Below are 13,622 nucleotides of genomic sequence, written 5' to 3'. Positions count from 1 at the left end.
CTGGACTAGCAAGCGAGCTATACCAGCGCCGCCATCTTGGGGAGGTCTCCCGCTCCTCAACATAAAAGATCCCGGGCGAGAAATCCACAGAAACGCAGAGCGGCGTTGTCTGTTGTCATGGAAACCGACGGCAAAATGTTACAGAAGATTTTTCTGTTTTCATTTGAAAATGTTCAAATCAGCTTCAAGTCTGAAAACCGTCTCGGATTGCTCAGATTAAAAAAAAAAAAATAAATTTAACCAGGTATAGAAGCTGGAAAATGTCAAAGGTTTTTTTTAGGTGGTAAAAGTGGTAAAAAAAAAAAAAATGTTGTAGTTCCAAAATGAACTTTAGAGACGAGACTGCAAGCGGGACATTGTACTGTTTTGTTAAAAAGCAGGGAACCGGGGGACAGGGGATGGGGGACGGGAAACCGGGGGATGGGGAACTGGGGGATGGGGGACGGGGAACCGGGGGACAGGGGATGGGGGACGGGGAACCGGGGGACGGGGAACTTGGAACCAGGGGACAGAGAACCAGGGGACGGGGAACCAGGGGACGGGGAACCAGGGGACAGGGAACCAGGGGAAAGGGAACCGGGGGATGGGGAGCTGGGGGACGGGGAACTCAGGGATGGGGAACATGACGGGGAACCAGGGACGGGGAACCGGGGGACGGGGAACGGGGGGACGGGGAACTGGGGGATGGGGAACGGGAAACTGGGGGACGGGGAACTGGGGGACGGGGAACCGGGGGACAGGGAACCAGGGAACGGGGGGAAGGGGAACTGGGGGACGGGAACCGGGGGGACAGGGAACTGGGGGACGGAGCCGTCTGTTCACTATAAATAGACCCACATAGAAGCAAAGATCTGCGGCTTCGTCTCACAACAGCAGCAGACTTAAAGGTCACCGAGGCGACCAGGAGGAAACAAAACAAAAACAAAATGCCTCCAACACTCAGGACAAACTCCATGCCCCCCCGGTGGACGAGGGGAGGACACGCTCCACGTCCCCCCCGGTGGACGAGGGGTGGACGAGGGGTGGACGAGCCCCTCCAGCGACTCCAGGTCACATTACAGAGCGCCGGCTCTTCAGCGTATGACTGTCAGCTGCTCTCTCAGCCACCGGCGCTCCGGCCCCGCACCGTCCTCCTGCCCCACATCGTCCTCCCGCCCCACCCCCGCACTGTGCCCCGCCCCGCAAGCCATCCTCCTGCCCCGCCCCGGAACGTCCTCCTGCCTGTCCTCCCGCCCCGCACCGTCCTCCAGCCCCACCCCCGCACTGTCCCCCACCCCGTATCGTCCTCCTGTCCCGCCTGCGCACCGTCCTCCAGCCCCACCCCCGCACTGTCCCCCACCCCGTATCGTCCTCCTGTCCCGCCTGCGCACCGTCCTCCAGCCCCACCCCCGCACTGTCCCCCACCCCGTATCGTCCTCATGTCCCGCCCGCGCACCGTCCTCCTGCCCCGCCCCCACATCGTCCTCCCGTCCCCGCACGCCGTCTTCAGATCTCACGGGGAAACCAGAGAGACGTGAAGCTTGTCATTACTGACTGGAGGTTTTCCACCAGAGCTCCGTGGTTCGGAACAAAAACCCTTAAAACGACGTTTCCTGTGAGAAAAGCTTCGTTTTTGCGTTCGTCTCGGCGAAATTTCAACACTACGAGGCGACGCTTTGGAAACGCTTCTTTCATTGTATGTTGTTATTCCATCGCTGCATTGATTGTTTAGAATTTGCATAAAACGTACAGAGAACGGAAACATACGGACGTGGAAATATATTGAACTCTACAACACAACGTGACGATTAGAACAAACTACCTAAAGTATCATTTGAAATCAACAATTGGAACCAGAACTTCTTGAAGTTTAAAATTGAAGGAACGAAAGAATAAAAACAGAGAAACAGTGTGTGGAGGAGTTCGTGTCACGCAGTAGAGACAATATGGTTAAATGTGTATATATTATTTAAAGTCAGAAGCAGAGAAGACGATTCACATGTTTTGTCCCTTTGGGACGACGACTTGCTTCTAACCAGGAGGAAGTGGGTCACCCAGTCACCAAACCATGAATCACCCAGGAGGCGCTCATTATTCAACTTTCCTGCTTCTCTTTTTATCCAACGAGAGAGAGAGAGAGAGAGAGAGAGAGAGAGAGAGAGAGAGAGAGAGAGAGAGAGAGAGAGAGCGTGTGTCATAGGATTTCCTCGGAGATGGAGGGAGAAAGATTATTTGTTGTGTCTGAAGTTTCACTTCCTGGGCTCTCAGTGAGAACAGATGCAAGCAGAGCAGCGGGTTTAGCAGAGCAGCAGGTTCAGCAGAGCAGCAGGTTAGCAGAGCAGCAGGTTTAGCAGAGCAGCAGGTTTAGCAGAGCAGCGGGTTCAGCAGAGAAGCAGGTTTAGCAGAGCAGCAGGTTTAGCAGAGCAGCGGGTTTAGCAGAGCAGCGGGTTCAGCAGAGCAGCAGGTTTAGCAGAGCAGCAGGTTTAGCAGAGCAGCAGGTTCAGCAGAGCAGCAGGTTTAGCAGAGCAGCGGGTTCAGCAGAGCAGCAGGTTTAGCAGAGCAGCAGGTTTAGCAGAGCAGCGGGTTCAGCAGAGCAGCAGGTTTAGCAGAGCAGCGGGTTTAGCAGAGCAGCAGGTTCAGCAGAGCAGCAGGTTTAACAGAGCAGCGGGTTTAGCAGAGCAGCAAAAAGAAAAAGACTCATCTGGTGCGTTCAGACGATGCAGCAGAGGAGGAGGTTAGAGGAATTTCCTTTCCAAGGTATTGAGGATGTCTATATGTCTTATATGCATCCACATATGTGGGGCCAGTTCTATAGATCTATGATCGATAGATAGGTACAGGTACAGGTATAAGTACAGGTACAAGTACAGGTATAAGTACAGGTACAGGTAAAGGTATAAGTACAGGTACAAGTACAGGTATAAGTACAGGTACAGCTACAGGTATAAGTACAGGTACAAGTACAGCCAAAAGTACAGGTACAAGTACAGGTAGCAACCATTTTCTTCCTTTAAGGTATATTTCTGTCCCTGTGGCTCTTCTTCTGCTTTTTAAGGTCTATTTTAAGATCTTTTGTTGTTCTGGTTGTGATTTCTTCATCCTGTTTTTCTCTAAACGACAGTTTTGTGGTGAATTTGTGACTTTAGAGTTTGTTTGTTTTTTATTTGTTCCTCAAATGCAGAAGGATTTTGAACCGTTTAATACGCGTCATTCCTTCCGGCTCCTTTTAATCCGGCGGTGAACTTATTAAGATCGACGTTCTTCAGCCTGCTTACGTGAACAAAACGACGTGTTTCTCTGGGGATAAACAAACGTCTGGTTTCAGTCTAATGAAGGAGTCTCACTAATGACAGATCTGGATCCGGCAGGCCAGCGTTTCTCGCTCCGCTTCTACATTTCCAGTCGGCCTGTGATCTTGACGGCGTTCCAAGAACATAACGTCAGTGTGACGGCGGCCTGGGGCCGGGGGGGGGGGGGGGGGGGGGGGGGGGGGGGGAGGAGGGAGGGAGGGAGGGAGAGTCCACGTCTCATGATTGCTTCCACAGAAGAGCACTGGGCAGGAAGCGTCTGTGTGGACGGCGTGTCTGCAGGGAAGCTTTTTGTTTTTTCTGGGTTTTTTTTCGTAAAGTGGGAGAGTTTCTCTGAAAGACACAAACGAGTGAGGAAAGGGGGGAGGAGAGGAAGCCCGGGAGTCTGTGGACATGTCAGGTCTTGAAGAGGCTTTCGTTTGACTCCCAACGCCTCATATGTGTGTGTGTGTGTGCTTGTTTTTGGTACATTGTGGGGACCATGCCCTGACGACACACACACACCAGTGGGGACTCGTGTCCCTCTGACCCCCGTCAGCCCATCCTGCCCCTCCGGAGGGTAAAAACTTGCGTCTGACAGCATGGAGCTGCTGGACGCCTGGTAATTGATGGGAGGTGACAGGCAAGGCGAGGTCAGGGAGGGTAAGGACGGCGTAGGGTGACCGGGGACGACCCACAAGGCATTGGGAGGGTCTCAATCAAGCACTTGGGTTCTGGATTACGGCGTCCCCTGTCCCCCCCCTTCAGCCCCGCGGGCAGAAACAAACAAACGCCGCCAGGCTTTGTCTTCCTTTGTGTAAGGACGAGGCCGGCGGCTCAGGACGGAGTCAGAGGGAAGGAATGCTCCTGTTTATCTAACACCCTCCGCCTCGTTCTGCCTCGCATTCCCCGCTACGTCACATGGTGCCGGATCCTGCAGGCCCGGTCCAGGAACCAAAACACGCTTTGTTTTCACGTCCCGGACCAGACCGGGCCGGGCCGGACCGGACCGGACTGGGCTGGACTGAACTGGGCCGGACCGGACCGGACTGGGCCAGAACAATACCAGAACAATACCAGAACAATACCAGCTTGTTTCATCGTTCAGGAAAAATGTTAAAAATGTTAAATATTGTAAAGAAACTGACACTCAAGAGGTCTCTCTCTCTCTCTCTCTCTCTCTCTCTCTCTCTTCCACACACACACACACACACACACACACAAAACTCGTTTTGAGTTTTCGCGTCAGGAAAGTTTTGAAAACGACGTGGGGGGAGAAAAGTTGAAAGTGATGCAGTGAGCATGTGCCAGTCCAGGAGTTGTTATTGTGATGAAACCACACACACACACATATGGTCCAGGTCCAGATCCAGGTCCAGGTCCAGGTCCAGGTCCAGGTCCAGGTCCAGGTCCAAGTCCAGGTCCAGGTCCAGGTCCAGATCCAGGCCTAGGTCCAGGTTCAGGTCCAGGTCCAGGTCCAGGTCCAGGTGCAGGTCCAGTATTTGTCCTCATCCTCAGCAGCTGTACAACAAGAAGCAGGTTCCCTCCAGAGCGCCACGCCTCTCGGTCCATGTTCACCTGGACTCCGTACTTTTATATGTCGACAGTCGTTTTTCCGTCGTTTCCATGGAAACGGGCAGTTTTCAGAATGTTGCCGTGGAAACGTGAATCTCTTCTGAAACAAAAATGACGACTTTTCAATTGAAACGGCGTCGTGCGAACGGAGCCTGCGAAAACCTGCGTGTGTGTGTGTGTGTGTGTGTGTGTGTGTGTGTGTGTGTGTGTGTGTGTGTGTGTGTGTTATGAAAGGTGACATGTGAACAGGATCATGACTGTAACCAATCTTGCTTTGTATCATTTGCACGGTTCAACAAGCTTATTAACACACACACACACACACACACACACACACACACACACACACACACACACACACACACACACACACACACACGCACGCACGCACGCACGCACGCACGCACGCACACACACACACACAGTCTTTGCGGTGATGGAAAGGCTGCAGCAGACGCCGTTCCGCCGTTCCTCCCTCCCTCCCTCCTCCATCCATCCCTCCATCGGGGGGAGATGTGGGGGAGGGGGGGAAAGTCACCTTCGTCATCGGGTGGAGGTGAAGACGAACGTCAGTGTGGATGAATTCATGTTTCATCACAGCGTGAATGTTGAAGGTTGAAGGACATGAAAGACGGCTTCTTCAAAGCCTCTTCCTCCGATCAGATCTGCACCATCCATCCATCCATCCATCCATCCATCCCTCCATCCATCCCATACGCAGTTCAGAGCTGCAGAAGTATTTCTACCCCCTGATGTTGCCGCGTTGCACATCGAACCTGCAGAAACAGTCTGGACGAGTCCTGAAGCTGCCGGCCGTCAATAATTCACTGGTTAAAGGAAACCAGGCTTCTTCACAAACACGACATTATATATATATATATATATACATATACATATATATTATAACACATGACATGATTCCACAATAATGCATCAGATAAGGTCCGAGAATTAAACGGTTTTACTGCAAAACGTCCGGAAATAGAAGGAAATCTGCATTTTTAGCCACAGAAAGAACAGTTTTAGGAGTTGTTTTGTTTTGTTTTTTAAGGTAATTGGCTGGAATAAATTTTAAAAAAAGAAGATGATTTTAATGTTTTGTTGAGCAGATTCATTGATAAAAGAGATTTCTGGTGTATTGCTGCTGGATTTACTGATATAATCTGCATATTTACAGGGATTGGACACAAATCCTGCATGTTGTCATGATTCATGGTTCATGTTGATGAGTCTCCAGTGTCAGGGTGTCAGGGGCGGTGTGAGCCCGGAGGGGGGCCGGGGGGACCACCCCCCCCAAGGTTTGGTCATGGAGAGCAGCTCAGTGCAGCATTTCCAGGACGTGAGCGATAATCTGACTCACTAATTAATTCACGGCCGCGACACGGTGTCATCATCACACTCTGATCAGAAGCTTTTCTTCTTCTTCTTCTTCTAAGTGCATGATGGGAATAGAAACTCACTCTTGTCCGCCAGCGTCAGCTTCTCCTCCAGACGACGACCCAGCTCCTTATAATCCATAGTTTCCATTCAGCCCCGGTCCCGTCGCTGTCATTCCTCAGATTACAGGAGATGGAACTCCCGACCCAGCTCTGACTAACACGCCCTTTTGGTAAATCCACAGATCAAAGACCAAAAAAAGAAGATGAAAGAGAAAAGAAAAAGAAAAAGACCCAAAGAGGAGATATAAAAGAGAGAGAGAGAGGGAGAGAGAGAGAGAGAGAGAGAGAGAGATCTGGAGGAGGACAGCGGGTCTGAGTGTTCCAGACCCAGGAGATCAATCGACTGGGCTGTGGAGCGCGTTACTGGAAAATCTACTGTGGGAGGCGAACCAGCGTCACTCTGACGTCAGTCAAGCTGCAGGAGAGGTGCAAGCCACTTCCGCCCTGCTCCTTCACAGTAAAACACTCCTTGTGGAGACTTGTTAGTGTTTAGAAACAAATAGAAATAGAAATTATAGAAACAAGAAACTGATGATTGACACTCGTTCATTGTTCAACGTATCAAAGTATCATCATTCTCTGCAAATGCGCAAAGGATGCGCGTGCATTTTGCCGAGAGGCGGCGTAGAGCACCGCCACCAAGTCAGCCCGAGGCAGGAGAGAGAGAGAGAGAGAGGGAGAAAAGAGACACAATGATTGAAAGCGCGAAGCTTCACCATCTGACCAATCAGCGGTCAGATGGGCCGGCAGGCAGTTGTTGAGAGAGAGAGAGAGAGAGAGAGAGACGGCTTCCAAACGTCAATACGACTCAGGAGTTAGCAAAAGAAAGAAAAAGTCCAAAGAAGAAGAGGCTCGTGCTTCACTTGAAGGTGGGATGTTGTTGAAATAAAAAAGAAAAAACTTTGTGGCATAAACTGTTTATGCCACAAAGTTTTTTCAAACGTGTGCATCTGTAAAGTTCTTGTTCCACTGTTGATAGAGGCTGTTCATTTGATTCGTTAGTAATTGTAATTTATTATTATTATTATTATTATTATTATTGGAAGGGGAGCCCAAAAATAAAATCCTGCTTAATCCACTTGGCCAAGGGCGGCCCTGGTCGGCACCAGCGTAGACGGCAAAGTAAGAACTTCATTACACTGTGAAACCTGCTTTTACTGTTGAAATGACAAATAAAACACCTTGAACCTTGGCGTAGAGGGGTTTTTATTTTGGAAGGACGCAATGCGCCGGAAGTTTCTTCCCGCTCGCGCGCTTTACGTCACAGACCTCAGAGACAAACCGCGTGTCGCGCCGCGGACCGTACCAACTGAGTCACTGCGGAAACTTCTGCTTTATCTGCGAACCGAGACCCGGAAACTGCAGGGAAACGAGTCTTTCTCTCCTCGGGACGATCTCGTCTCGGTACCGGACGAGTGTCACGGCGTTATTCGGCCGGAAACGGGAATGTTGAGGTGTGTTCGGCCGAGAGAGCGGAGTGGTTCCGTCCGTCAGACGATCCCCAGCAGCTGAACGCGGAGCTGCCAGAACGACTCACTTCCGTCGTTCCTGCTGGAAACGAGTCCAAACGGACCGGGACCGACCGGAGGACGAGAACTGCCCGCAGATCAAACACCAAGTCCGGCGTCAATTCACGGGGACGCAGGGTTCTGTGTCCGCCGACTGATTTCAAAGTAAAAGCTCCAACTTTTCCAAAACAAATCACTTAATCAAGCTAAAAATTACACAATAAAGCTCCATTCGCATAATGTATGGGTGGAATTCCAATGTCAATTTAAATATATCATGTCCAACTTATATTTTGACAATACAATTGTTGCTTTTCAAAATAAAATCCATCTGAAGCTAAACATTTGATGAGTTGTCTGATTGATTTCGTCGACCCTCCCTGTCACTTTTAGGAAATTCTTATGTGTCATTTCAAAATAAAAGCTTGTATAATTAGAATACAGCCAAACAGTGTCGTTGAGTTCATGTTGATTTTCATCCAAGATTCGATGAATTCAGTCGCTGTCATTGAAATAACTGAGTTGTTAAAAGGTCATTTTATTAGATCAGTTAATGTGAAGGAATTCTGATGTGTCATTTCAAAATAAAACAACTTCAAAGATAATCCCTAGTTGTCATGAGGAGGCTCCACATCGCAGTCGGTTGGACTTTTAACGACGTTCTTTTAAACAGTGCGTGTTCACACCTGCCTGCACCTGAGACCCCGGGGGGGGGGGGGGGGCACAGAGGCATGTCGGTAGTTACCCCTGCTTCAAAAACAACCCCACCCCCCTGGAACAAAGAAAGTTTCTTTATAGAGGTGATAGGTGCTGTTCACATTTACTGTAAACTAAAGTACAGCGATTTAATTCATTTAGTTACTTTTCAAACTTTACATTCTGGAGCTTCAATCAATTTTAATAAAGGTTTTCTATCAAAATGATAAGAAAAAAATATTATTTTAGGCCAAAAGTTGAGTTTTCACATACTTGAATTTTTTTCCATTTATTCCTTGAATCTTATTTAAAAAAAAAAAAAAAAAAAAACTGTCTCAATGGAGATTATGGCCAAAGTTCAGTTCAGGTTCGCCCCCTGGAGGTGAGGCAGGGTACTGCCTGCCTCACTTTGCTTGACTTTTCTCTGCGCTTTATTGTGGCGATCAGCAGGAAGGATTCTCTCACACCTATATTAAAGACATGACCCAGGCTATAGAGTCCTGCTGGAGAACTAATATCAGTGTATTATCTCATTTTTACTTCGTGAAATGTCCAAAATGTGTCGAGTCAAACTGAAAATGCATCTTTAACACAAATCAGAGGAAAAAAATCTATATTTTTCATGATGGCACTGTCCACTCGTCATCGTTGCACCGAAACCCTCCGCGGTATAAAGTCGCACGGCGGCTGGTGTTTCCAGGGCGACGACACATATCTGGAGAAACACACTGCTGAAGTCACAGTCTGAATTTAACCACAGCTGCTGCAGTGGGAGAGAGAGGGAGAGAGAGGGGGAGAGAGAGAGAGAGAGACAGAGAGAGAGAGAGAGAAAGAGTTTTCTCTGTGAAATTCATTTCCCACATCTGGAACATAATAAACCTTTACTGCAGGAAAAGCGTCATTCGTTTCATTTGTAGTGATAAAAAGGAACGAAACACCCAAAAAAACTCGGGTTTAAATCTCTTTTATTTGATTTTTTGTGTTTCTGGGAAACTTTACTAATTTCTTCATCAGAACATTTGTCTTCATGGTCGTTTATTCTGTATTTGTGTCGTTTTCTAAGGTGATTTTTTTGGGGGGGTTTTTGTGCTTTTTGACAGTTTTGTGTCACAGTTTTTTCTATTCTGAGGCTTTTGTCCGGAGTCGTTCTGCAGCCCTGCGTCATGACGCCTCTGCTCTCACTGTAGTTTGTAGTTGTTTATGACATTGTGGTAGTTTTGTGTTTGTCTTTGATCTCTTTGTGTCTCTTTATTGCTGGTTTAGTTCTTTGTGGACTCTGGTTGACGGTTCCTGTCTCTTCTGGCGATCTGAAGAGAAGCACTGTGCCACGAGACACACACACACACACACACACACACACACACACACACACACACACACACACACACACACACACACCCTGGGCCGTCATGTGGAGGATCTCAGCTGTTTCCTGCAGCAGCAGCTGCCGCCGGCCGACTCAACGACTCCGATATATTCCATCCTGACTGATCGGGAACAGTGGAACCGTGGTGACGTTCTAGAAGAGCTTCAGAACCGCCAACTACCAAGTTGGATTGTTATTATGGTGACTGTCAAAATAAAACTACCAAGTTGGATTGTTATTACAGTGGCTGTCAAAATAAAACCACCAAGTTGGATTGTTATTACGGTGACTGTCAAAATAAAACCACCAAGTTGGATTGTTATTATGGTGACTGTCAAAATAAAACTACCAAGTTGGATTGTTATTATGGTGACTGTCAAAATAAAACCACCAAGTTGGATTGTTATTACGGTGACTGTCAAAATAAAACTACCAAGTTGGATTTTTATAATGGTGACTGTCAAAATAAAACCACCAAGTTGGATTGTTATTATGGTGACTGTCAAAATAAAAGTACCAAGCCCAAGGAGGAAACTGTTCTGATTGTGTTGTGTACGTTGCAGTAACATTTTGCCCATTCTTGTTAAAAACGTGCACTTCCTGTCGGGTTCGCCCGGTCACCATGGCGACAGAAACACGCTCGAGCTGACCCCCCCCCCCCCCCCGTTTTATCGCGAGACCTGAGCGCCCCCTGTCGGTGGCGGCTGACGGCCGCTTGCCCCGCGCTCTCCCGCCCGCCGCCGTGTTGTTTGTTCCAGACCCATCCATCATGGCGATGCACGCCAAGGCGACACCGCCGCAGATCCCGGACACCCGCCGGGAGCTCGCCGAGCTGGTCAAGAGGAAACAGGAGCTCGCCGTGAGTCCGCGGCGGCGCGTTACAACCAGGATTCAGGGTTTGAAATCGAGGGAAATCGCGGCCGACGCGTTCTGGAGGGCGCGATGTGTGCCGAGGCCGCGCTAATGCTAAGCTAATGCTAACAGTAACTGCTTGCTGCATGCAGCCGCCGCTCCGCTGGCGGAGGACGTCGGGGCTGCAGCTGCGGTTGACGGTGTTAACGGCGCTTTTAACGTTTAACTGCAGCATTGTGGTTTTGACTGATGTCTTGTTTTTTGATTTACCAGGGAACACTACAGGTGAGGTCTGTTGTTCCACAGTGCTAACTGCTAGCCAGTATGGCTGCAGTCGCCGGGTCGGACCGACGTCTCGCGATATTTGGACACATCTCGCGTGTTCTTGTGAATTTTTTTTTAAACTTAAATTTCGTTTTTGTCCATAATTGATCAAAAACGTAAAACGTAGACGATGTATGTTTAACTCAGACGTTCCCAATTATTTGAAGTGAAAATGTCCACATTGAAAAGGAAATAAAAAAACAAACAAACATGATGCTGTTACGTCACGTGACTGTTTACATGTGATCTCAGTGATGCAGGTTCCTTCGTCAAACCGAAAAAACGTGTTTGCTTTGGACTTGTACTAGTTACGACTAAAACAAAATCTCCCCTTTAGATAAATTATTTAAACACGAGAGAATTGGAAGTTTTTGTTCTCCAGCAACTTGTAAAGTAATCTCATTACTCGTTCAATAGTTCCATTTGTAAACATGGACAAGTGAATAGCTTTGCAGCAGCTGTTTTCTAAAATTCCATGAGCAGATATTCATTTGCACGAGTCTTACAAGTTTAAGTAAAGCAGTAAATTTTAGATTTTTTTTTAAAGTAAAGTCTGTCACTGACGTCGACTCTCAGAAGTACGTACAATTACATAACCCAGTAGACCCCCCCCCCCCAGCACGTCCAAACCTTGTCGTATTCTGTTCTTCTGAAAACGTTTTACGTGCATTTCAGGGTTTAACATGAAAAAATCTCTTCGTGGCTGCTTTTGACTCTCTCTGTCTCTCTCTCTCTTTCTCCTTTCTCTGTCTCTCTCTCTGTCACTCTCTCTCTCTCTCTCTCTCTCTCTCTCTTTTTCTGTCTCTCTGTCCTGTCACTCTCTCTCTCTCTCTCTCTTTTTTCTGTCTCTCTGTCTCTCTCTCTCTCTGTGTGTCCTCTTTCTCTCTCTCTCTCTTTCTCTGTCGCTCTCTCTGTCTCTCTGTCTCTCTCTCTGCCTCTCTCTCTCTCTGTGTCTCTGTCTCTCTTTCTCTCTCTCTCTCTCTCTGCCTCTCTCTCTGCCTCTCTCTCTCTCTGTGTCTCTGTCTCTCTCTCTGTGTCTCTTTCTCTGCCTCTCTCTCTCTGCCTCTCTCTCTCTCTCTCTCTCTCTCTCTTCTCTCTCTCTCTCTCTCTCTCTCTCTCTCTCTCTCTCTCTGCCTCTCTCTCTGCCTCTCTCTCTCTCTGTGTCTCTCTCTCTCTCTCTGTGTCTCTGTGTCTCTTTCTCTGCCTCTCTCTCTCTGCCTCTCTCTCTCTCTCTCTCTCTCTCTCTCTCTCTCTCTCTGTCTCTCTCTCTCTCTCTCTCTCTCTCTCTCTCTCTCTCTCTGTCTCTCACTGACCCGTGTCCGTCTGTTTCCCAGGAGACGCTGGTGAACCTAGAGAGACAGATCTACGCCTTCGAGGGCAGCTACCTGGAAGACACCCAGATGTACGGCAACATCATCCGGGGCTGGGACCGCTACCTCACCAACCAGAAGTGAGCGTCCCTCTTCAGCCGGCCGTCTTCTCAGACCGCCGTCCGTCCCGGGGTCGCGTCGTCTCGCCGGCGTTTTGTTTTTTCACGCTCGGCCTCCTCGGGGAAGTTTAACCCATCACATCTCTGGTTTGTGACTCGAGCAGGAACTCCAACAGCAAGACGGACCGACGGAACCGGAAGTTCAAGGAAGCGGAGCGTCTGTTCAGCAAGTCGTCGGTCACGTCGGTCGCAGTAAGTCCCGTCCCCCGTCCTCCGAGACGCTCCAGGTTTTCAGTCGTCTCCGTCCGGCGGTCACGAGGACGTCCGGTCTGAAATGTGTCTTTTTCCTGGTCGTCAGGCGGTTTGTGCTCCAGGAGGGATTCCGGATCACATGAACGAGAAGCGTGAGTAGCGTTTGTGTTTTGTTTGTTGTTTGTCGTCGTCGTCTTTCGTCCAGCAGCAGCTCTTCTGACTGTCTTCGTCCTCTCCACGTCCCCCCAGGCGAGGCGGGCAGCGGCACGGAGAGCGACACGTCCCCGGACCTCCAGAACCAGGAGAACGAGCCGAGCCAGGAGGACACGGAGGACGTGGACTCGTCGCTACAGGACCTGAAGCCCCAGAAGGCGGCGTCCTCGTCCTCGTCCAGCAGCCACCACGGCAGCCACAAGAAGAGGAAGAACAAAAAACAGACACAGGTACGTGTCAGCAGCTGTCTGTCCCCTGGGACGTTGACGACTCCGTCCCCCCCCGTCCTCGCCGGTTTTAACGACACGTCGGCTCGACCATGGAAGGTGGAGACGGATCCAACACGAGGACATTTAGTCATTTAGGCGTCTTCTGGAGACATTGAGTAGGACACACGGCGTCCCCCGTCCTGTCCTCAAGGTTCTAATGGATTGAGACTCGGTTCTTAATACACTTGTCAACCTGAGACCCGCCACCTGGTGGCGCCGTGGCTCCTCCTCCTCCTCCTCCTCCTCCTCCTCCTCAGTGAGGGACCACACCGGCTCTTACTGGGGACGTGTCCCCCGTGTCTTCTGTCCCCGTCCACACTGACTTGTTGGTGTCGGGTCAGAAAAGTGACGACGGTTTGATGATATTGATAATAATAATAATAATAATAATAATAATAGTAATGATGATGATGATGATGATGAAGGCCTCCCT

At 49.4% G+C, this 13,622-nt stretch overlaps 1 protein-coding gene across 1 annotated transcript; it reads left to right on the top strand.

The window, feature by feature from the left end:
- Positions 1-10,570: 10,570 nt before the first annotated feature.
- Positions 10,571-13,187, top strand: meaf6 (MYST/Esa1-associated factor 6; the record flags this gene model as incomplete). Its single annotated transcript, XM_080521788.1, is given in 6 exon segments — positions 10,571-10,709; positions 12,361-12,476; positions 12,620-12,707; positions 12,814-12,859; positions 12,957-13,135; positions 13,137-13,187. Coding segments are annotated over 6 exon segments (570 nt in total). The 5' UTR covers positions 10,571-10,619.
- Positions 13,188-13,622: the final 435 nt, after the last annotated feature.

Source organism: Blennius ocellaris (genome assembly GCF_963422515.1).
Source record: "Blennius ocellaris genome assembly, contig: SCAFFOLD_437, whole genome shotgun sequence".
Taxonomy (NCBI): Eukaryota; Metazoa; Chordata; class Actinopteri; order Blenniiformes; family Blenniidae; genus Blennius; species Blennius ocellaris.
This window is presented reverse-complemented; position numbering and strand designations above follow the sequence as displayed.